The sequence below is a fragment of the Phyllopteryx taeniolatus genome, chromosome 17, assembly GCF_024500385.1.
Source record: "Phyllopteryx taeniolatus isolate TA_2022b chromosome 17, UOR_Ptae_1.2, whole genome shotgun sequence".
Taxonomy (NCBI): domain Eukaryota; kingdom Metazoa; phylum Chordata; class Actinopteri; order Syngnathiformes; family Syngnathidae; genus Phyllopteryx; species Phyllopteryx taeniolatus.
In genome coordinates this window covers 618,869-638,835 of record NC_084518.1, presented here as the reverse complement: position 1 = coordinate 638,835, position 19,967 = coordinate 618,869, and the positions used below count along the sequence as shown (strand labels likewise).

The window sequence follows — 19,967 nt, the reverse complement described above, 5'->3', positions numbered from 1 at the left end:
TTAAATGCACTTAAAGCCTCGTACACACGTAAGATTTGTTCAAGTCTTAAATGATTATTAATCTGCGACAGAACACACACGTGAAGATAACAAATCCGGCATTTAACAGTTTTGGTCGTATTGTGCTCCGATAATCTCAAGACAGAAGGCCGCACATATAAAGATTCCGTTCCAGCCGCGCATGATTATGACATCCCTGCATTATGATGATGACACCACCATGTAAGATGACATCACCACATGATATGACATCATCAGACATGATTATGGTATCACCGTGTATTATGATGACATAGCAACATGTGGATGTGATGTAATTGCCACCACACGATGATGTCACCATCATGCACCTTGTTTGACATGCCAAGAAATCCAAAGGAGACGTTGGTGTTGATAAAAGTATGCGTCTTGTTACCATGGTAACAACAAACAACCAAGCAACAAAGTGAAAATCTGTTTGCCGGAACTCCTCAGCCAGTCCGTCTGTCAGCCAATCAGGTTCAAGGCGCCATCAAGACCGCCATCTTGTTCGGAGTGAAGATCTCGATCCAGTAGCCGTCGGGATCCTGAATGAAGGCCAGGCCTTTCCTCTTGCCTGCCGAGGCCACAACAAACAGTCGGCACGGTAACAAACGCTCGGCATTCCGTTTTTAACAATTCCGTTGTAGTCGTTAGGGATTAACTGATTCGTGTATAAAAATCGTATATTTGGGAGGAGCGGTCTCAACCATTCGTCATTCCCGACTCCCCAATCACTACAAAGTGATTTTTCCACTATGTACAAAAAAAAAAAAAAATCATGTTTATTTTGTTTATGTTGTGTGTGTTTTTACCAGAGTGTGGTTTCTTGATGAAGGTGACGCCCAGAGATTGAAACAAGTGGCAAGCGATGCCAACGTCGGGCACGGCAATGCCGATGTGACCTTCAATTTAAAAAATGTATCAATAAATAAACATGAAATGATATTAATATATTTCATATTGTGAACGAGCAGCTGCAGTTCTCACCAAAGCCAATAGGGTCGCTGTTTCCGTTGTGATAAGACAAACTTGCATCTGACTCGGACCCCCAGTTACTGGCACGCACACGCACAAATAAATCAGAATAAATGTATGATTTGTTTTAGATAACACTTGAAGTTATTCTATGAAGAACTATGACTAAATAATGTTCATAATAATGCTTTAACGTCTATTAATATTGTTGTTGTTTGCGTGCATAAAAAGATGCAAGATTTACTGTTGTAATGCTCTCTGTGACCACTAGAGGTACCTAGTGAACATTTAAACGTACAGTTATCGTTTGTGTCGCACTCTGATTTTTGTGGTTCCAAAGGCGTACCTTTGACTTTTGCCGAATTGATCGATCCATCGAGAGATAGAGTGTTTAAGACATAATCTATAATACGTATTCTGGACGCACTGCGTGAGCTCCAAGGTGGCTCGGCGCGAAAACGTCCAGGCTGTCCTCTCCCGAATGTCGGCCGGAATGTCGGCCTTGTTCTCGAAGCCCAGGAAGTAAAGGCTGAAGTGCACCGATGGGAAGTCGATTTTCTGCAGCAGCCTGACAGACGCACACACGCAGACGCGTACACACACACACACACACACACACGCGTACACTTTGTATAGTTGTGTGCGTGCAAGTTACATCGACGGGCGTGCGGGACTGACGTCATTCCGAGGATTCGCGTGTAGAAGTCGAGGGAGCGAGCGGGATCTTTGACCCTCAGCATGGTCTGCTGCATCATGTAGTCCTGAATGCAGCAAAGACACGCCCCCTCATGACATCACGGCTCATTTGCATATACACGATCAAGAATCTTGGAAGATTGCTTGCATTCATTTTGCCCCCCTAAAATAGGATCATTATGTATTCATTCATCCATCCATCCACTTTCTAGCGCTTATCCGAGGACGGGTCGCGCGGACGGTAGCTTTAGCGGGGACGCCCAGACTTCACTGCGGACGCCGCGCCGATCCGCCTGTCGATCTCCCGCTCCATTCTTCCCTCACTCGTGAACATTCATTTTGTATTTATTTATCTCATTGAATAACTGGTTCATTGGTTGATCGTAAATAAACATTTTAGGTTCACTTTTAACATTGTTATATTAGTGGATTAATTATTTTTTATCAGTGGTTCTCAAAGTACAATCTCAACAATATTCGGCTCTCCTCGTACCACTATTGACCAATGTTATAATACAGTAGTGTAGCAGGCCCAAGTGTTCAAAAACAAGGCAGGTTTTATTCCTAAAATGTATATTTCATATTTTTGTTCACCTCTGTAACATATGTACAGTTTGAACATTAACACTGCGCTTCAATATAGGAACATTTTACAAAAACTATACTTAAATTAATATACATTTAAATATACATTAAAATAAATGTTTGAAAACAAACATTTATGAATGATTAAATGCAAATGTATTGTATTTAAATGTTAAATACAACTGTACTTGACAAATGTACTTGACTATATTTAAAAAACAAGGTGTATCACAACATTATGCACAGTTGGAACTTTGAATTCAGTGATCATTTTGCATGCCACTAGAGGGAGCCCACACACCACTACTGATACTCATACCACATTTGGAGAATCTCTAATTTATATGATGAAATTCTATACTACATTATAAACAATGCAGTGGATAATATGAATGGCTCCGTATATGTCGCTGGCTTAGACGAAAGTCGACAAATATTTTGTATTATTTTCGCACCAGTGAAGTGAAATCGGATCATTTCCTGCCGAACATTTGATGACCTCTCACGGCACGCTCATGTGCTTGGGAATCAGGCGCCCTGTCCCGTAACCTTTTCTTAGACAGTACGTTGTTTTCGTTGTTTGGTCACGTAGCATTAGCAACGCAGCACGGAGCGAGCACGAGCGAGAAGGCCTCGTCAGAAGAAGGGGACCCGTCGAAGTCCGAGCGGTCGGACAGGAAGTGAGAAATGAGGCGGCCGATGCGTGACCTTGGTGGCGGGGTCGCCGTCCTTGCAGGCGTCAGCCACCGCTTGCTCTGACAAACCTCCTCTGTCCATGACGGCGACGGCGGAAAGTCTTGACGCCGCTTCCGACAATCGTAGCGAGAGCCTGCCCGTTTACCGACGCTGCGCTGCGTTCAGGTGCAGCTCGGGAAAGGGCCTACTCAGATTCTGGCTTCTGGGAATCTTTTCACAAGCTCTTTTCAAAGTCGACCTTGACCAGTTTGCCGCAGCGTCCGCCGAGGCCGGAACGTCTTTCCGAAGACGACGAACAATATTTGGCGTGCGTGGTGTGTGCGCGGCTGACGTTGACGAGTGCACCTGGAGGCATCGCGTAGGTGTTGTCTGTGCCAGGAATGCAGCTGCGTGTGTCAGCATGTGTCGGCGAGAAATGCCGCTGGCCCAAAAGGCCTCAAGGCGTCTTTAGACTCCCGCGGTCGCGTGGCCGGCAACGCCCGCATGGCGTCACGTGACCCGTTGGCCCGCGAGGCACCTCTGCGTCGCCTGACGCGCACACGGCAAAAATGATTGCTGCGCGTAGAACGCCGCGGAGATCATCTCTCGTGATTGGTCCGTTTTAGTCACATGCTGCGACGACGTACTCAGCGTGCCCCTCGGTTCTACGCCGCCGCCGCAGCCTTCTCGAGCGATTTTGCAGCATAAGTAAACGTGTCATCTGGTCTTCTTGGTCCATTTGTTCTAGCGGACACGCTGCCACGGTCGCCATTGTTGTTGCTTTGTTCCGGAAAGGAAAGGAAAGGAAAGACGGCTAGCGGAAAAGGCCACAAAATGCAGAGGAAACTCCACCATGCGGCGTCCGTAGCGACACCGCCGACTTGGAGGTCAACTGCGGTACATTTTCAAAACTGCGCGCGTGGGGGTTGCGCTCGAGTATAAATGCAAACTGCGTTCGGGGCACAGCCGCAGTGACGTCAGCGCGGTCGCCGCCCACGCGAGTATAAAGAAGCCTTGAGAAGGCCTCGAAAAGAATTCGATTCGGGGCTCCCCTACCACCATGTTGACAGTGGCCCCCAATATTGGCCGTTAGCGACCGGGCCCGACCGCCGATAGCGAAAATACGACAATAATTGACACCCCCCAAAAAAGTGTTTTTTAAGCCCCAACTTCTTGATTAAGCAAGAGTGTACCGCTAATAAGCGTTCTCCACACACAAAACGGAGGTTGTTTCCACCCAATTTTGGGGGATTGAAAACATTTCAAATGAAAAATGGACAAAATACCCGCCATAGATGAATCCTGCAAATATGCGGCTTTTTATGATTTTAGAGGGCAGGTGCTCAACCCCCCAAAACACAATGAGCACACTCATGCCGGTGCTGCTGTTGGCCACAGCTCACACCCAGTCACTCACACGTACGTACACTCGCCCACATCACAAATCTATCTATCTATCTATCTATCTATCTAACTAACTACTTACCTACACTTAAATGAAAAAAAAAAATGTGCAGGTAATTTCATGAGTTGATTGCCATTTGATTATTCCTATCGAATAAAGTTTGAGTTTGATCTCTTTCAAATACACTTTCCAGTTCTACCAGAGTACTCTCGCTCTCTCTCTGCTACTGAATGTGCGCAACGACTTTGTTGGTACGCGCACCTCTTCACAGAAACTGATGTAGGACGTGACAGTGTCCGCATCTTCATCCAGGCTGCCAGCGGAATTTTCAACGACACTCCGGTCCGTGCAGTCTCGACAGCTTTGAAGTTCCAATCCGCTTTTCGGATTAGAGACAACAGGAAGCAGAGCTGGAGGTGGCGGAAATCAAGATGTTGAGGTTCGCTCTCGGAGTGACCACGTTGGATGAAATTAGAAACGAGCTCATCGGAGGGACGGCCGAGGTTCGATGTTTTGGAGACAAAGTTAGAGAGAGCAGACTTGGATGGTTTGGACGCGTCCAGAGGAGAGAGAGAGTGAGTATATCGGTCGAAGGATGATGAGGATGGAGCGGCCAGGCGAGAGAGCGAGAGGAAGAGCAAAGAGAAGGTTGATGGACGTCGTGAGGGAAGACATGAGGGCAGTCGGTGTTGGAGAGGAGGATGCAGGAGATAGATAGGCTGACGTGGAAAAGGAGGACGACGCGCTGTGGCCACCCCGAACGCGACAAGCCCAAAGGAGAAGAAGAAGAAGAAGTTCAATTTGGTACAATGGAGTAGAGTGGCTTTCAATAATATTCAATATACTTGACGAACACGAAGGCCTACTGTGACACTGTATTTGAATGCAGGTCAGGACGGTGGTACTTGGAGAGGTATGAATGTTTTTTGTCGGTGGTCCCTGGTGCTTTAGGAGCCATTGCAGCGCGATCGTGACGTAGGTCGACCTCGACGCTCCTGGACAACTTTACTTTGGTTCGGCTCATGATGACTATCTTTTCCAATTGGACTTCTTCAACGAGCGTCTTCGCCCTCGCCCACGCCGACGGCGCTAGGACCCGGGGGCGTGCGGGTCTCCCCTCCCTCCCCCGGTCCATCCGGCGGGCGGCGGTCAGTGTGCTCGGCTGCGGCCGCCCGGAGGCTCACTCAGGCCGGCTGCGCTCCTCGCGGTGGTCCGCCCGACGACGACCGAGCGACGCTTTTTGAATGAAGCGGCGGAAGTGGACAAGAGCCCGTTTTCACGACATGGAGCCCAGCCGCCACAGCGGTGAGTTTTCACTCCAACTCGCTAACTTGAACAAGTTCCGCTTCAACTAACTTGACGACTAGCTTGCCGCTGGCCGCCTTCATTCAAGCACAAACGCTCACCGAGAAGCTCCCGAACTAAACGCTAACAACGTAGACGCGAGTGAACTCGGAAAACAACTTTAAGACAAAGTGAGTGAGTGTTTGAGGACTGAACCGTAACGGGCGGGGGAGTGACGTCATAACCAACCCGTAGAAGCAGGCGCGGTGACGTCATCAGAGACGGCGGAAGTGTGCGACCGGAAGCGTCTGCCAACGAGTTCCCTCACCCCTGTCCTGCTTCCTAGCCTTACTTCCTGTCCACTTCCATCATTCCTTTATTCCCTCGTCTCCTTCCCTTGCCCCCCCCCCATCCTTCTCTTTCTCTTGCCCACTTCTCTTAATTCCTAGCCTCCTTGCCTACCCATTTCCTTCCTTCCTTTGTTCTAGAGGTGCAACAATTAATCGATTAATCGACAACTATTTGATTACCAAATGAATTGTCAACTATTTTGATCTTCGATTAATCGAGCGGAGCGATTTGTTTGAGGTTCAAATTGTCCAAATGTTCTGATTTCTGTCGTCCTCCATGAAAACAGACTGATTTGATCTTTGGCTTTTTCAAAATAAGACCTTTGAAAACATCTGCTTTTACTTTGGATTTTCTGACGGATGTTAAAAATTCAATTCCATTTTTTTTTTCAACTGATTCATTGAGAAAAATAATCCTTAATACCAGGCAGCCCTACTTTATTGTCTGCTCCCTTCTATCCTTTCCTTGCTCCCTCGCCTGATTCCCCAACTCCTTCACTCCTTCCCTGCTTCCTCACCAATTTATTTCCTTGCTACCTAACCTCTGTCCCTTCTCCCTCGCTTCCTTCCTTTACCCCCTCGCCTCCTTCCTGACTCTTTCGCTGCCTTTCTGGCGTTTGTCTGCTTCCTTTTTATCTCTCGCCTCCTTCCTGCACTTCCTCTCCTCCTTCCCCCGCCCCCTCGCCTCCTTCTCTTGCTCCCTAGTTGTTTTTGCTGCTCATGAAGTGACTTTTGAATCCGGCGTCGTTCGAGGTCTCACACGTGTCACCCCCCACCCCCACCCCCCGCAGCGTGTTAGCACAGTTAGCGGCAAGTTGCTAAAGGAATGCCGAAAGCGCCGTGTTTTGTCCCGTCGTTGCCGTGGATACGCCCAAAAATAAAATAATGAGCCGCCGAAAGAGTGAAGGCGGCGTTTGTCCCTGCCGGGGCCGCCGAGACGTGAACTCTGACCCCCCGTGCCTCTGAAGAAGACCAGTGTCTGGAGGAAGATGAAGGAGAAGAGCGGGAAAAGCACGCGCGCAGGCACACACACGCACACACACACACGCTCTGTCGTCGGTTGGCGTGCGAAGAAGATCACAAACACCCTGAAACGATCCAAAATTGGAGTCGCATGGTTCCAGTCTCATGACTGCGCGCGTGCGATGGAGGGTGCGACAATGCCATCTGTGTGGGTGACGCCGAGCGCCAGCTGGTAGAAGGCGGCACCCGCGGAGTCACCGAGCCGAGCAGTTTTTCAAAATGTATTTATTATTATTTTTTTTTTCCTTCTTTTGGGGGGCGGGGGGGTGGTGAGCAACCCCAAAAACTCTTAGTGGCGGTTTATCCCGCTTGCCCAATCATTTTGTGGGTTGAAAAAAACCAAAAGAACAACAATTATTATAAAAACAAAAACTCTTTCATTCATCCTAATTCTATTGAATTTTGTCAACGCTGTATATGTTATTATTATAAAGTATAGTATTAGAGAGTGCTACCTTTCTCATGAAAACCCATCATCGTCGATTACTTTGAGAGATGCATTGTGGGATACATCGAGGGCGCTCAATAGGCCAGCGGAAACCCGAACGCACCACACGTTCCAGCAGTACTACAAAATATAGCGGCGACACAGCCACGGAAATAGTTGTCGACGTCCCAGACGGGAAACAACAGCTGCGCTCGCGCGCGCGCGCGCATGAATGGCTGCTCACAGCTGTGGTTTGCCACGCCCCTTTTGTGGGTGTTGTTTTCTCTTTGCATTCCTTTGAGTCTAATTCTGATCTCTTGACACAATACGCTATTGTCTCACTGTGTGTGTATGTGAGAGAATGTTGTTGTTTGCATCAGGACCAAGGAAGTCTGCCACACGCACTGGAGCTCATTCTTGAACACTCGCGCCAAAGTTTCACGCGTGCGAAGCGTCCATGTTTTTAAACTTCCATGTTTTGCTTCCACGCGTGACGTCCGTGTCGATTATTTTTTCAATTCATCAATGAATTGTCTTCAAAATCTTTTAAAAATGTCCAACCCTTTATTCAAATGTAGGGCAATATTTCAAATTGACAGCGCGGAAAATGCAGAAACAAATTGATTACGATTCAGTTCCTGGTTTGGTCAACGTCAGGACCAAACCAGTTATTTTGCAAAAACACCAAGATAATCTGCGTGCTTTATGATTATGATTATGAATATTTCCTGTTGAGAAGCTGAAAGTTGAAGTGAAACAAGGTCTCGAAATGAGTAATCGATGATCCAAAATTGTTTGTGATTAATTTGATATTGAATTAGTTGCCGATCACACCATTAATAGTCGAACCTCTGATGACGTCCGTGTCGACACTTCCGTGTTCAACCTTCGACGGTGACGTGTTGAATTGTTTTTATTTGAATACATTTGCAGCTGACGGTGGATGAAGGCCTTCCTGGTCTTCATCACAATGTTGTGGTTGTTATTGATGACGATGACGATCAATTCTCTCGTCCGCTTTGCCCTCTCTTCCTCTACGGAATTCAACATCCTGGCTGAGCGAGCGGGATGTTGCGACGTGTGTCAAGGTCCACACGCACGCGCACACGCCCAAACAGGATGCCATCTTTTCACACGAACACAATAACTTTGCAAACAAACACAAACATGACAATAGATAAGATGGCCACTATCAGATGTTAGATGTATCTCGGCCTTCAGCTGTTACACACGTGCGGAAAAATTGTGTGTGTGTGTGTGTGTGCGCGTGTCCGTGCAGAGGAGATGGAGCGATTGGTCAGTGAACTGGTGACCCTGCTGAAGATGTTGGACGACGAGAGCGTCAGCGCCGCCACCGCCCACAAGATGGCGTCCGTGCGCAACATCCTGGACACGATGCAGGTGTCGGGTACGCAAAAAGTACAGCACGCGCACACAAGCGCCTTGAAAGCGCACGTTGGCTTCCTGTTTACATTTGTGATTGAATGATGGCAAATGTGACGTCTTGACCGCGAGGCAGACAAGCGAACGTAGCGGAAACGGCATCTGAATAAATCAAAAGCCTTCCCCAATGTCGCGAGACGTTCGTGAGACGTCTGACGGCGGCGCGTTGTCCCGTTCTCCGCAGGCGGCAGCTCGGATGTGTACGTGAACAGCCGTTTCTACGGCAACGGCACCAGCTTTGTGGAGTCTTTGTTCGACCACTTCGGTGAGCCCCTCGACGGATTAGCCGCGACCGCGTGCGCCGCACGTCACGTGACTTTGGAAATGCGCTTGGTTGTATTGGTTCAATTTCAATGAATTTCTCAACGTAATAGACTATTACAACTAATTCCATTTGATTAAAGTTTGATGAGTTTTCTGAATTTGGATTGAATGCATCAACATGACTGTTGGACGTTTCCTCGAAAAAAGTGGAATAAAACGCATTGATCATTATTTGGGAATTAACCACATAGTTGTTCTTTACACAAATAATAAACGGATGAAATGTAAATAGACCATTAAAAATGAATGATGAAATGTCATGTAGTGTGGCTTTAGGAGGAGGAAGTGATATGGAAGAAAATCGGAGCTTTTGCAGCGATTTTTCAAAAAATTGTATTCGTGGAAATTTCCAAACGCAACTGTAATCTAATTCCACATTTTCTCTTGGTGACGTAATGGATTGCAATTCCGTCCATTTTGGAATGACGCTACGTAACCTCGTTACATGTCAATAGTTAGTCCCAACACTGATGGTGATGATGTCATCTCTCCTGTCAGCAGACTGCGATCTGCACGCGCTCAGTACCTCTCCCGCCCAGCAGAGGGAGGAAGAGGACGAGACGCTGCCCGACAAATCTGTGAGTCGCCCGATTGGTCTGGTTTTTATCGTACGCTTCCGCTCGCTGACGACCTTCACCTGTTGTCCTCAGTCGCCCACGGATACGCCCACGGATACGCCCCCTCCGCTGCCCACCACGCCCCTCCCGGAGGACTACTACGAGGAGGCCGTCCCAATGGACCCAGCCTCCGCCCCCCAGTACTTCACCACCAACATGGATGGTGGGCACGCACACGCACACACATTGGCTGCCACTCATATCCAATACAGTATATCGTGAGTCGGCCATTTTGTAGTGCTGTCAGAATGTGTCGTGAGTATAGGCTAAGCACTGTATAGCATCCTCGATGTATCCCACAATGCACCTCGAACAGTAGCAAACATCTGATGGGAGTTTTTGTTGACCCTGTCCTCCGGTATTCGCCGAAAAACTCATCACAAGGAATTTTCCTCTGGTAGTGTTGGAGTCACTAACAAAAAATACTTTTAGGACGTAAACACAAATGTACAAAGCACAGAGAGTCATAAAGCAAACCGTTAGCCATGCTGTGGCATCCTGGTTCCAAGGAACTATGTTAACGTGAGTTGAGGAGCTTCATTTAGACAACTATTGCTTTGCCGCCATTTTGTGGCCTCCTGGTTCCAAGTTGAGGAGCTTTGACGTAAGCGCGTTTGCGCTGCTGCTCTTCATGTTTTTGTCCAGCATCTTGCAGGAACTCTGAGGAGGACGCCTACTACGAAGACGCAGACAACAACTACCCCACCACCAGGATCAACGGACCTCCCAAAAACTCCTGTGAGTCTGCTAGGCTCGGCGACCCGATTTTCCCCAGACCCCGATTTGAGAACCGCCGTTGTCGTCCGTGCGCTCAGATAACGACTCGGACGCGGTGAGCAGCTCCTACGAGTCGTACGAGGAAGAGGACGAGGAGGCCAAAGCGCAGAGTCCTCCTCAGAAGTGGACGTCCGCGGACGGGACTTCCGGCGCTCCGGTCCAGGACTGCCGGATTTGCGCCTTCCTGCCGCGGAAGAAGCGATTCGGACAGTGGGCCAAGCAGCTGGTGGTCGTGCGAGATAACAAACTGCAGGTGAGCGAGAGAGAGGAAGTGCACAGTCCTCACCTGTTGCGTGTCCTCACATTTTTGGGTGCAGTGTTACAAGAGCATCAAGGAGCGCACACCCCTCACGGAACTTCCGCTCCGCCAGTGCAGCGTCCTCTACGTCAACAAGGACGGACGCAAGAAGAAGAGACACGAGCTGCGCTTCTCCATGCCCGCAGGGGAGGTTCTGGTTCTGGCCGTGCAGAGCAGGGAGCAGGCCCAGCGATGGATCAAGGTACGCGTCAGCACGTCGGGCGAGGGAGGAGGGGGCGCAGAATAATCATCTGGGCGACGAGGGCGGACTCCAGGTGATCGGCGAAGGCCGGCTGGTGGTCAGGGGTGAACCGTGGGCGGGGTGGGGAAAACGACGCAGTCCAGGCTGAGGGATGGGTAGAACCTCCTTCATAAATATGAAGCAAACAAATACATATTCTTTGAAGCTGTGCACATTTAGTTTTGGTTTTTTACAAGACGAATGCAAACTTCCAGGTGGCGCAAGACGTTGGCAGCCATTGTGGCAACACGGACGCCCTCAGCGCATCAACTTCTCCTGTCGTTCAGAGGAAGATGGAAATAGACAAGGTTCGTCGTCGTCGTCGTCGTCGTCATCACTAAACACACACACACACGAATGCACGAACGACAAAACCTACTTGATTTTTGTGGCGGGCCTCGTGGTAGTTGTGGCTTCTCTCAGATTGCCGCGATGACTGAAACGCATATCCAGCAGACCCCCAATTTGACCTATTTTGTCTTTTTTTCAAATTTTCCTTTTTTTCCCCCTCTTTTTGGGAGGGGAACCATCTTAAAACGCTCAGTGGCGCTTTATACCCGCTTATTCAAGAATGATTTTGTTTTTTTGACGCGATCATAATGGCTGTCAATTATCCGGAGATTTTCGCAATTCGTGGACCGGCACGGTGCCTATACTCTCCAAAACGCGGCGTATGTACACTATATTTAGGATTCGATTGAATTAGAAATTAAATGCTCTTGACTCTATGTTGAGATGCAATTTGGCGAGCGGTCATTATCACGAAACCAACTGCAATGTCACTTAGATGAGAGCAAATCGAACCACAAAAAGTCCCTGGTTTCCACTCGTCATCCTCATCGTCCACGCGAAGCCCTTCGAGTGACGGGCGTGTGTTGAAATTGACAACGCGATTCAAAAACCTTTCCCGCCGCAGATGCTGCAGGCCGACTGGCACGCGTCGGACTCGGACAGCGGGCCCGCCGCTGGGTCGCAATCGTCCACGCGCGGACCGGCACCGGGACCGGGACGGGACGCCGGTGACGCACTCGGTAGGTTTACAGTCGATCCAAATCGTCTTTTATTCTTAGCGTGCACGGATGATCCGTGTGTGAATGCAATGAAGCTGCTCATTGAATCTTAATTGCTAATTCGGTGGAGTGGTTCATAAGAATAGCGCTTTGTGGAGCGAGGGGGCCACAGGAAGTCGGGCAGGAGCACGTCCTTCCTGCCCACTTCCTGCTATTGTATCCCCGTGATGTCGTCATAACATCCCAAATAGTGACAGGGGAGTGAGGAAAGCGTGAATGATTGCGAAGGCAATTCTTGACTCCTTCCCGACCCACGATCATCTTGTTATTGTCTTTTCCTTCACGCCACAGCGCCGTCCTGTAACAAATGAAATGAACCTCGTATGAAGAGGTCATACTTGCCATCATCGTCACAAATTCGTAATCAACAGAATGTTCGTGAGGTCGTACGTTAACCTCAACCGGACCGATTTGCGCTACGTTAATTTGACCTCGTCTCAGCTCCTCGGTGGAATTCACGACAGGTCACGGTGCGCGCCTTGCTCTTCAGTCTCAAACGCTCACTTTTGCACTTTTGCATTTTCTGTCTATTTTTCTTCTCCATTTGTCGTCGCCACCTTCCTGCTCCTCGAATCAAATAGGGTCGCTTCCTCCGTGCTTCCCTCGCGGAGGTGACGTAAGCGCGTTGTGCCACATTTCCGCCTGTGCGTCCCTTCAGCTTTGAACGGTTACCCGAGGCAGATAAAGTTCCTCCGTCATTTTTGTGTAGTCGACGTACAGCGGACCTCCGCACATTTGCCGTTGGGCACCTGCCGATTCACGTACTCACGGATTAAAAAATAGATACAAATTCAAGCGTTTGAGCGCGTATGTTTGGATCGCAGGCAAAGGAAAGCGCGGTGGCACCTTGTCGGACTTAACGGGGTCCATGAGCCGCGCGGCGGGAAAGACCATCAATCAAATCATCACCTTCTCCAAACGCAAGCCTCCCGTTGCGGGAGAGCCCGCCCCCTCCGGTCGCCACGACAACCCTGGCTGCGGTGAGGCTCCTCGCCGATCGGTCGGTGCGAGCGGCCGACCTCAGTACGATCACGTCTGCCGTCTTGTGCCCCGCCCCCCCCAGGCTATCTGAGCGTGTGCGTGGGCGGAGTCTGGAAGGAGCGCTGGTGCGCGGTGCGAGGAGGAATTCTGAATCTTCAGAGGGACCCGGGCGACCAGCGGGCCCCGGTCATGGCGGTCCCCCTGCGGGAGGCCGAGGTGGTGCCCGGGGGGCTCGGCCCCAAGCATCCCTTCTCCTTCCGCATCCTGCAGGGAGGGGCGGAGCTAGCGGCTTTGGAGGTGCTTCACATGTCAAACATTTAGAATTTCATACCAGAATGTTCTGGAAAATATGCACCAAAAGTCCAACTTTGAATTTTAAAACTACATTTTTAAGGACAAATATGAGTGCAAAGTCAAACTATTGACTGACCCTGCAAAAATAGTCGTACTTTTTTTCTTTTTCCAGTCCCAAAATTTGAATGTTGAAGCAAAGTAGTGTGGAAAAAAGTCCAAACGTTTGAATACAAGAGCGGAATTTTCCGTTGAAAGATTGAAGAATATTTTGAAATCGAAATGTGCACTTTTCAGTCTCGTGTGTTCCTCAGGCCAGCTGCTCGGAGAGTCTCGGCCGCTGGCTGGGCGTCCTGCTGGCCGAGACGGGCAGCGGCGCGCTCCCCGAAGAGCTCCATTACGACTACATCGACGTGGACACGCTGACGGACATCCGCCACGCCGCCAGACACTCCTTCCTGTGAGAGGCTCCTCCTTTCCTGCAGCGCACTTCCCGCTGTCTGCCTTCATGTCACTCCTGTTTTCCTGCCTCCCTTCCCCTCAGGTGGGCCACCGCCGCCGCCACTTCCTCCCTCGGCGGCGGCGGCGGCGGCGTCATGTACGACGAGGTCTACGAAAGTGTGGCGGTGAGGTTGCCTTGCACGAAATGTCGCAATGTCGTGATAGCGTCGCTAGTATCCAGCGCTGCGGTGTTTTGTTATAAACGTAACGTTGCCTGCGGAGCACAGCGCGAGACCTCTCGCGCTGGTTTTACGAGACGGAAACCCGATTCCTAGCCTTGCCGTGTCCGGTCCGCAGCCCTGCAACCGACGGAGCGAAGGATTCCCGGCAGATTGTCGATTGATAACGGAGTCTGCTCCCGATACGGTTGTATCTTTCCCCTTGACGAACACATTGGTTTATCGTTCCCAACCCTACTATATATATATATATATATATATATATATATATAGATCTCCATATAAAATAGGGAATGAGTGAATGATTGCGAATGCTGTATTCGCAGTCATTCACTCATTCCCAACTTCCCAGTCGCTCGCTATACAGCGAACGGCCATCTTTGCAGTTCGGCAGCAGCAAATTCACATATTTGCAGATTTTTTTGGATTTTCTTTCATCTTTGTGCTCAGGCCAAAAAGTATTACTTTAGTGCCATCTTTGGGCGTCTTGGTGCCAAGGAACTATGTTGAAGTGAGTCGAGGAGTTTCATTTAGACAAAAATAGTGCTTGGTCTCCGTCTTGTGACCTCTCTAGGTAATTGTGAACCTTTTTATTCTTCCAAGGTTTTGCTATTTGTATTGTCGCGCTAATAGAATAATGGCGTCTTTTTCATAATAAATGTAATATGGCAAGAATAAAGTTTTGAAATACCCTTGTTAACATACGACTGTATGCCCTTGTTATACTTTGACTTTATCATAATATGGCGACTCTGTCTTGGAAAAGTAGGACTATTCTGGTAACATTCAAACTTTATTCAAGCAGAACATTGACTTTGACGCTAATACAAGCCCGATTCCAATGAAGTGGGGACGTTGTGTTCAACATGAATACAAAGACAATACAATGATTTGCAAATCCTCTTCAACCTATCTTGAATTGAAAACACGACAAAGACAAGATATGTCACGTTCAAAGTTTTTAGCAAATAATCATCGAATTGTATGATAAAGTCAAGTTGATCAGTTTGAAGATGACATATCTTGTCTGTGTCGTGTTTTCAATGAGCTAGAGGTTGAAGAGGATTTGCAAATCATTGTATTGTCTTTGTATTCACGTTGAACACAACGTCCCCACTTCACTGGAATTGGGCTTGTATTTTGGGCTTTTGCGACACCTCGAACTATAAAACTAAAAAAAAAAAAACCAGACAAGAGAAAGCTTTGATGGAAGAAACATCATTTATTTCAAGAATAAGGACTACTGCCTGGCTCGAGATGAATGTCAGCTATTTTTTTTCCCCACACGCCGTTCGTCATCCACTCCGCCAACTGGGCTCATCTTTTCTCAGGATAGCGACATACACTTTCTAGGACCTAGCGCGTCACTGGCTCAGTTTCTAACCATGCATATATTCATTCTCTGCTGCAGTGTCAGGGGCCTAAACTTGTCCATCATCCACCACGTGGGCCTTTCTCTGCCTCATAATCTACGTGACAAACTGAGATTCTGCACCTAATTTTGATCTTCCGCTCAAAAGCTGTGCTGATCTCAAATCCAAAGTGACGCAACGCCGGCGTCAACTGGAAATCTATTTGTCGTTCCAGTAACATTAAAACCTTGAATTTGAGCTGGTCGAGACCCTCTTGAAAAACGTACTTGACGAGTATTTACGCGGGTGGGAGGAAACGCTCGGATTCCAGTTGGCGTCGAGTCAACGGACGTCGGCAACGCGCCGGCCATCGGAAGCGTTTCTCCTTCCGACCTAAAATGTTGGAGAAGCCCTGCGTTAATGATGTCACGTGCCGCACAGGATGACGAGGGCGGGGTGGCCGGGGGCGGCCCGGTGAGACGCCACGCCTCCTTTTCCAGCAGGGACTCTGATAGGACGGAGCAGCAGGCCGCCATCAAGAGACACGCCTCCAGTGAGTTACGATCAGCCAGTCATACATCGTCGAAAGTCCCGTTGTAGTGATTGGCGAGGAGGGAATGAGGGAATGATTACCAACACGGCAACTCCAAATATATCAATGCAGTCATAATGGGCATCGATTATCCGCGGATTTTCGCTATTCACGGTCCGGCCTGGTCCCTCTCGCCCGTGAATGGCGCGGGTCCGCTGTATAGGGATTTTTAGATGGTGGACCACATAGTTGACTCTATGGCTGCAACGATTAATCCAGAGCTGCCAAATGTTACGATACGTCCGTATTTTGTGATGGAAATGACTGAACGTTGACTCGTTAGGGCCATAACGCGGATTGTTCTGGAGATTGGGGGTGGAAAAAGGGGAAAGTTCTCTTGGCAACGCATTAACGTCACGGCTCATCGCCTCTATGCTAGCGAAGAAGCTACACTTCTTAGCGTGCGTCTTCCAAAAGCCTCACGGAGTGGATAGGCCGAGACCACGTCGAAGCCACGCTAATTGCTCGGCTATCGCTACAAGTGGTCGCAAAACATCGAAATAAGTGCATCGGTGCAGTCAAAATAACAGGCCAATTAATATGCGTTTAGAGATATCATCTTAAAGTAATACGCGGCCACACAGGCATCCCCGCCTCTGAACCGGAAAGGAATTAGTATGTCACTTCACAGCGTGCGCAGGTTCAGAAAACAGAATTGGCAAAATGCAAATTAATCCATAGATGTTTTTGTCAAAATCTCATATATTGCTACTTTCATTCAGGCTGAAAGTGTTTGTAATTTATTAACCATTATGATTGTCCCACCGAAATGTTCTTGACAGAATTGAGAAAATTCAGACAAATTTGGACAAATTGTTCTGGAAGTAAATTTGTATCGGTTGGCAGCTCTGTTAATTGACTCTATCGGGACTTTTTGGCGACCGTTGAGTGAACTCGGTCCGCGTTTTGCCCTCCAGACGTCAACCAATACGGTCGCTACGGGAAACTGCGCGCCGAGGACGACGCCAGGAGATACGTGACGGAGCAGGCGGAGCTGGAGCGGCAGAAGGACGCCCTCAGACGCGCCCTCAACGCCCTGCGTGCCGAGAGGAAAACCTTGAAGGAATTGAAGGACGATCGCATCACAGGTGACTTAACACCGGTCACGTTACTGCAAAGTCGAGCCAGAGTGGACGTCACTCAGCGCGCGTGTGTGTGTGGGTGGGGTGTGTCTATTTGTGTGCGCAGACGGCGGCGTGGAGCGCCGTCTGGTCCAGTTGGAGGCGCTGTGCAAGCAGAAGGAGGAAGAGCGGGTGGAGCTCGAACTGAAGCTGACGCAAGTCAAAGAAAACCTCAGCAAGTCATTGGCCAGGGGCACCGTGGTGGCCCCGCCCACTAACGCCACGCTCGCCACCAAGGTAGCAAATTGGGTTCTGCCGCTTAAACGTGCACATAAAGCTTTCGAAATCCCTGGGTCGGTGGCTCTTGCCATTTTCAATTGGGAACTGAAAAACCAAAACGCAAACCATTATTTTGCAATATTTCTTTGTAAGGCGAACACAAAAAACGAAACATTTTATTTTTGGCTCGGATAAAAAAAATCCCACATTGAAAACAGGTCACGGGACCTAGTTTGATTTTAATATTTACCGTAATTTCTCTTGTTTAATGCACCTTTTTTGTTTTTTTTTCTAAAAATGTCATTAAAAATCAAGGGTGCGTATTATACATAAGTGTAAGAAAAAGGATGAAAATGAGTCAACGTTAAGCTGGCAAAAAGCTTCCACTCAGTGACATTACATTGTATCGACGTATCGCAGTACCTCGGGGTGTCTGATGTAACGCAACATCGGATTTACACGGGAATTTGTAATAATGTAATGTAATTATAAATCCTTCGACCGAATAACTCTTTCCGTAGATGCAAGTATCACTTTTGTCAGCACACAGAGCAAAGGTTGTAAAGTAAGTTAGTAAAGAGAGTTAGCTTATTTTTAGTTACGATCCTTTCACACTACTAATGTGTGTGCGTGCGTGTGTGTGTGTGCGCGTGCGTGCAGGAGCGCGGCAACAAGGCAAACAAAGTTTCCAACAGAAACAACGACATCATTCCCGTCAACTCAGCTTCAGAACTCCGAAAACGACCGCCCTCGCTTTACGCCTCCTCCAAGGGAAACGTCATGCAGAAGGCCAAGGTGTGTGTGTGTGTGCGTGTGTCAAGTTGTATGACGTCATTATGACATTGCTCAAACAGCGAATCTATCGGTCCACTAAGACTTTTGCATTGTGATGTACAACACACAATATAATAAGACAGAGAGTCCGTGGATAATTGACAGCCATTATAATTGCAAAAATAATTGCAAAATTTCAAGTGTCTATGTTTGGTGACAAAAATCTTTCCTTTGTGTAGCTATTTTTAGTTTATAGTGACCAAGTTTAGAAACGTCAGCAACGGCGAGAGAATCGTTTTATTTCTGCTTGTCCGAGTGAACATAATTCTAATTTGAGTATCCTTTACTGCCGAATATTCTTTTGGCCCCGGTATCGTTTCTGTATCGGTCTCCAGATCTTGTATCCAAGTCATCATTTTGGTATTGTGACAACACGAGCAGAAAGTTACAAATACCTATTTTCAAATAAGGGAGCAACATTCTAGAAGTGGTCACAAAATTGCATTTCCAAGAAAAGTACGGATACCTGACACATTTTACTGAAGCACTGGAACAAAGTGTTTGTACTTGGTTCCTTCCAGGAGTGGGAATCCAAAACATGCACGTAAACGCGCAACATGGAGGAAGAGGACGACACCCAAAGGGACACGCGGACGCCGTGACCTTGAGCGAGCGAACGACGACGGGATAGGTAAGGATAGGCCCCGCCCCTCACGTCACCTGGATATCATTAAGAAAGAAGGTGAACGACGACCCGGCGGCGCCCCTTGGCTTCTGATTGGATGACTTTTAACTCCTAAATTATTCTTATTATTTAGTGTATTATACTATTGCACTTTATGTAATTGAACTAAAAAGACTTGATCAACGTCTACTTTGTACTCTCTTTCTTGGAGTAGCAGCACCGCCTGGTGTACACTGCGTCTACTGCACCGTTGAAATCAGACCCTTCGCGCGACCAGAGACTCGTTTACAAAGTTTATTCAGTGCATGTCGAGTTCAGTCCGCAGCGGGAACGAAACTCCCCGTTGGCTCGCCCGCCTCCACGGCCGCCGTTGGCCCGTCGGTCCCATCGCGAGTGTTCTGGTTTGACGTCCTCCGGCGAGCGTGAACCTAAAGAGGAACCTCAGCATGCTGCTACAAGGGCAGAGGTCCGCCAGCGCTCATGCAGCAAGACAAGCACCACAAACAAACAGAAGAACTAGAGAGTCGTGTAGAAATGACGTGTGAATGCTGAAGAGCTGACGCTGGACTCGAATGCTGTAAAATTCATTGAAATGTGCAATCTGCGGAAAAAATGGCACATTATGGTAGTAATATAGTGAGGAATGCTAACAGTTGTAATGCTAATATATAGCAAAACATGAACCTGAGTATGGAAAGCGCAAATGTCCTGAGTGAGCTGAGCAGTTTGCTGTTGGGATGGTTTGAAACCGTTGAAGAAGGTCTCTTCGTTTGGACATTTCGTCAGGGGGATGTGGAATGGGGAAAATGTGGCAATTTGGGGAAGGTCAAGATTTCCCGATTGAGCAAAAATGTGGAAGCATAAGACGCAATTGGAAAATGTCAATTTTGACAAATGTGGAAAATTGAGATGTGAACCAATAGTTCCCAGTGAGAAATGTGGAACGATTGGCTGCCCATCCGGCCATCCATTTTCTAGCGCTTATCCGAGGTCGGGTCGCCCAGACTTCCCTCTCCCCAGCCACTTCATCCAGCTCTTCCGGGGGGATCCCGAGGCGTTCA

General features: G+C 48.4%; 2 protein-coding genes across 7 annotated transcripts; one reads left to right on the top strand and one right to left on the bottom strand.

The window, feature by feature from the left end:
- Positions 1–388: 388 nt before the first annotated feature.
- Positions 389–3,412, bottom strand: LOC133467239 (lactoylglutathione lyase-like). Of its 3 annotated transcripts, none has more exons than XM_061751881.1 (6): positions 2,986–3,412; positions 1,675–1,757; positions 1,343–1,564; positions 1,009–1,076; positions 834–923; positions 389–595 (listed from the first exon to the last, which is right to left on the bottom strand). In XM_061751881.1, exons 1-6 carry the CDS (start codon positions 3,052–3,054, stop codon positions 501–503), a joined length of 627 nt encoding a protein of 208 aa, XP_061607865.1. In that variant the 5' UTR covers positions 3,055–3,412; the 3' UTR covers positions 389–500. The 3 variants fall into 3 exon arrangements, with proteins under 3 accessions (XP_061607865.1, XP_061607867.1, XP_061607866.1); XM_061751883.1 differs by having other exon boundaries at positions 1,424–1,564; positions 2,986–3,323; XM_061751882.1 differs by lacking the exon at positions 2,986–3,412 and adding an exon at positions 2,733–2,979.
- Positions 3,413–5,462: 2,050 nt separating this feature from the next.
- LOC133467232 (actin filament-associated protein 1-like 1) lies at positions 5,463–19,095 on the top strand. 4 transcript variants are annotated; one of them, XM_061751862.1, is made up of 19 exons: positions 5,463–5,662; positions 8,721–8,849; positions 9,069–9,149; positions 9,707–9,786; positions 9,859–9,988; positions 10,471–10,563; positions 10,641–10,855; positions 10,920–11,102; positions 11,357–11,449; positions 12,058–12,172; positions 13,036–13,191; positions 13,275–13,489; positions 13,798–13,943; positions 14,028–14,109; positions 15,957–16,068; positions 17,025–17,195; positions 17,296–17,465; positions 18,108–18,242; positions 18,803–19,095. In XM_061751862.1, exons 1-19 carry the CDS (start codon positions 5,602–5,604, stop codon positions 18,827–18,829), a joined length of 2,394 nt encoding a protein of 797 aa, XP_061607846.1. In that variant the 5' UTR covers positions 5,463–5,601; the 3' UTR covers positions 18,830–19,095. The 4 variants fall into 4 exon arrangements, with proteins under 4 accessions (XP_061607846.1, XP_061607847.1, XP_061607849.1 ...); XM_061751863.1 differs by having other exon boundaries at positions 5,464–5,662; positions 9,710–9,786; XM_061751865.1 differs by lacking the exon at positions 9,069–9,149 and having other exon boundaries at positions 5,464–5,662; positions 9,710–9,786.
- The last annotated feature ends 872 nt before the right edge of the window (positions 19,096–19,967 follow it).

Bases quoted from the DNA above. Each gene is read 5' to 3' on its own strand.
- LOC133467239 (XM_061751881.1), bottom strand. From the start codon at position 3,054: ATGGACAGAGGAGGTTTGTCAGAGCAAGCGGTGGCTGACGCCTGCAAG. The intron at 1,565-1,674 runs GTCAGTCCCGCA...TGCGTCTGTCAG, and splicing joins ACGCGAATCCTCGGAATGAC to GCTGCTGCAGAAAATCGACT. The intron at 596-833 runs GTAAAAACACAC...TGGCCTCGGCAG, and splicing joins CATCAAGAAACCACACTCTG to GCAAGAGGAAAGGCCTGGCC.
- LOC133467232 (XM_061751862.1), top strand. From the start codon at position 5,602: ATGAAGCGGCGGAAGTGGACAAGAGCCCGTTTTCACGACATGGAGCCC. The intron at 9,787-9,858 runs GTGAGTCGCCCG...TGTTGTCCTCAG, and splicing joins AGACGCTGCCCGACAAATCT to TCGCCCACGGATACGCCCAC. The intron at 17,466-18,107 runs GTAGCAAATTGG...GCGTGCGTGCAG, and splicing joins ACGCCACGCTCGCCACCAAG to GAGCGCGGCAACAAGGCAAA.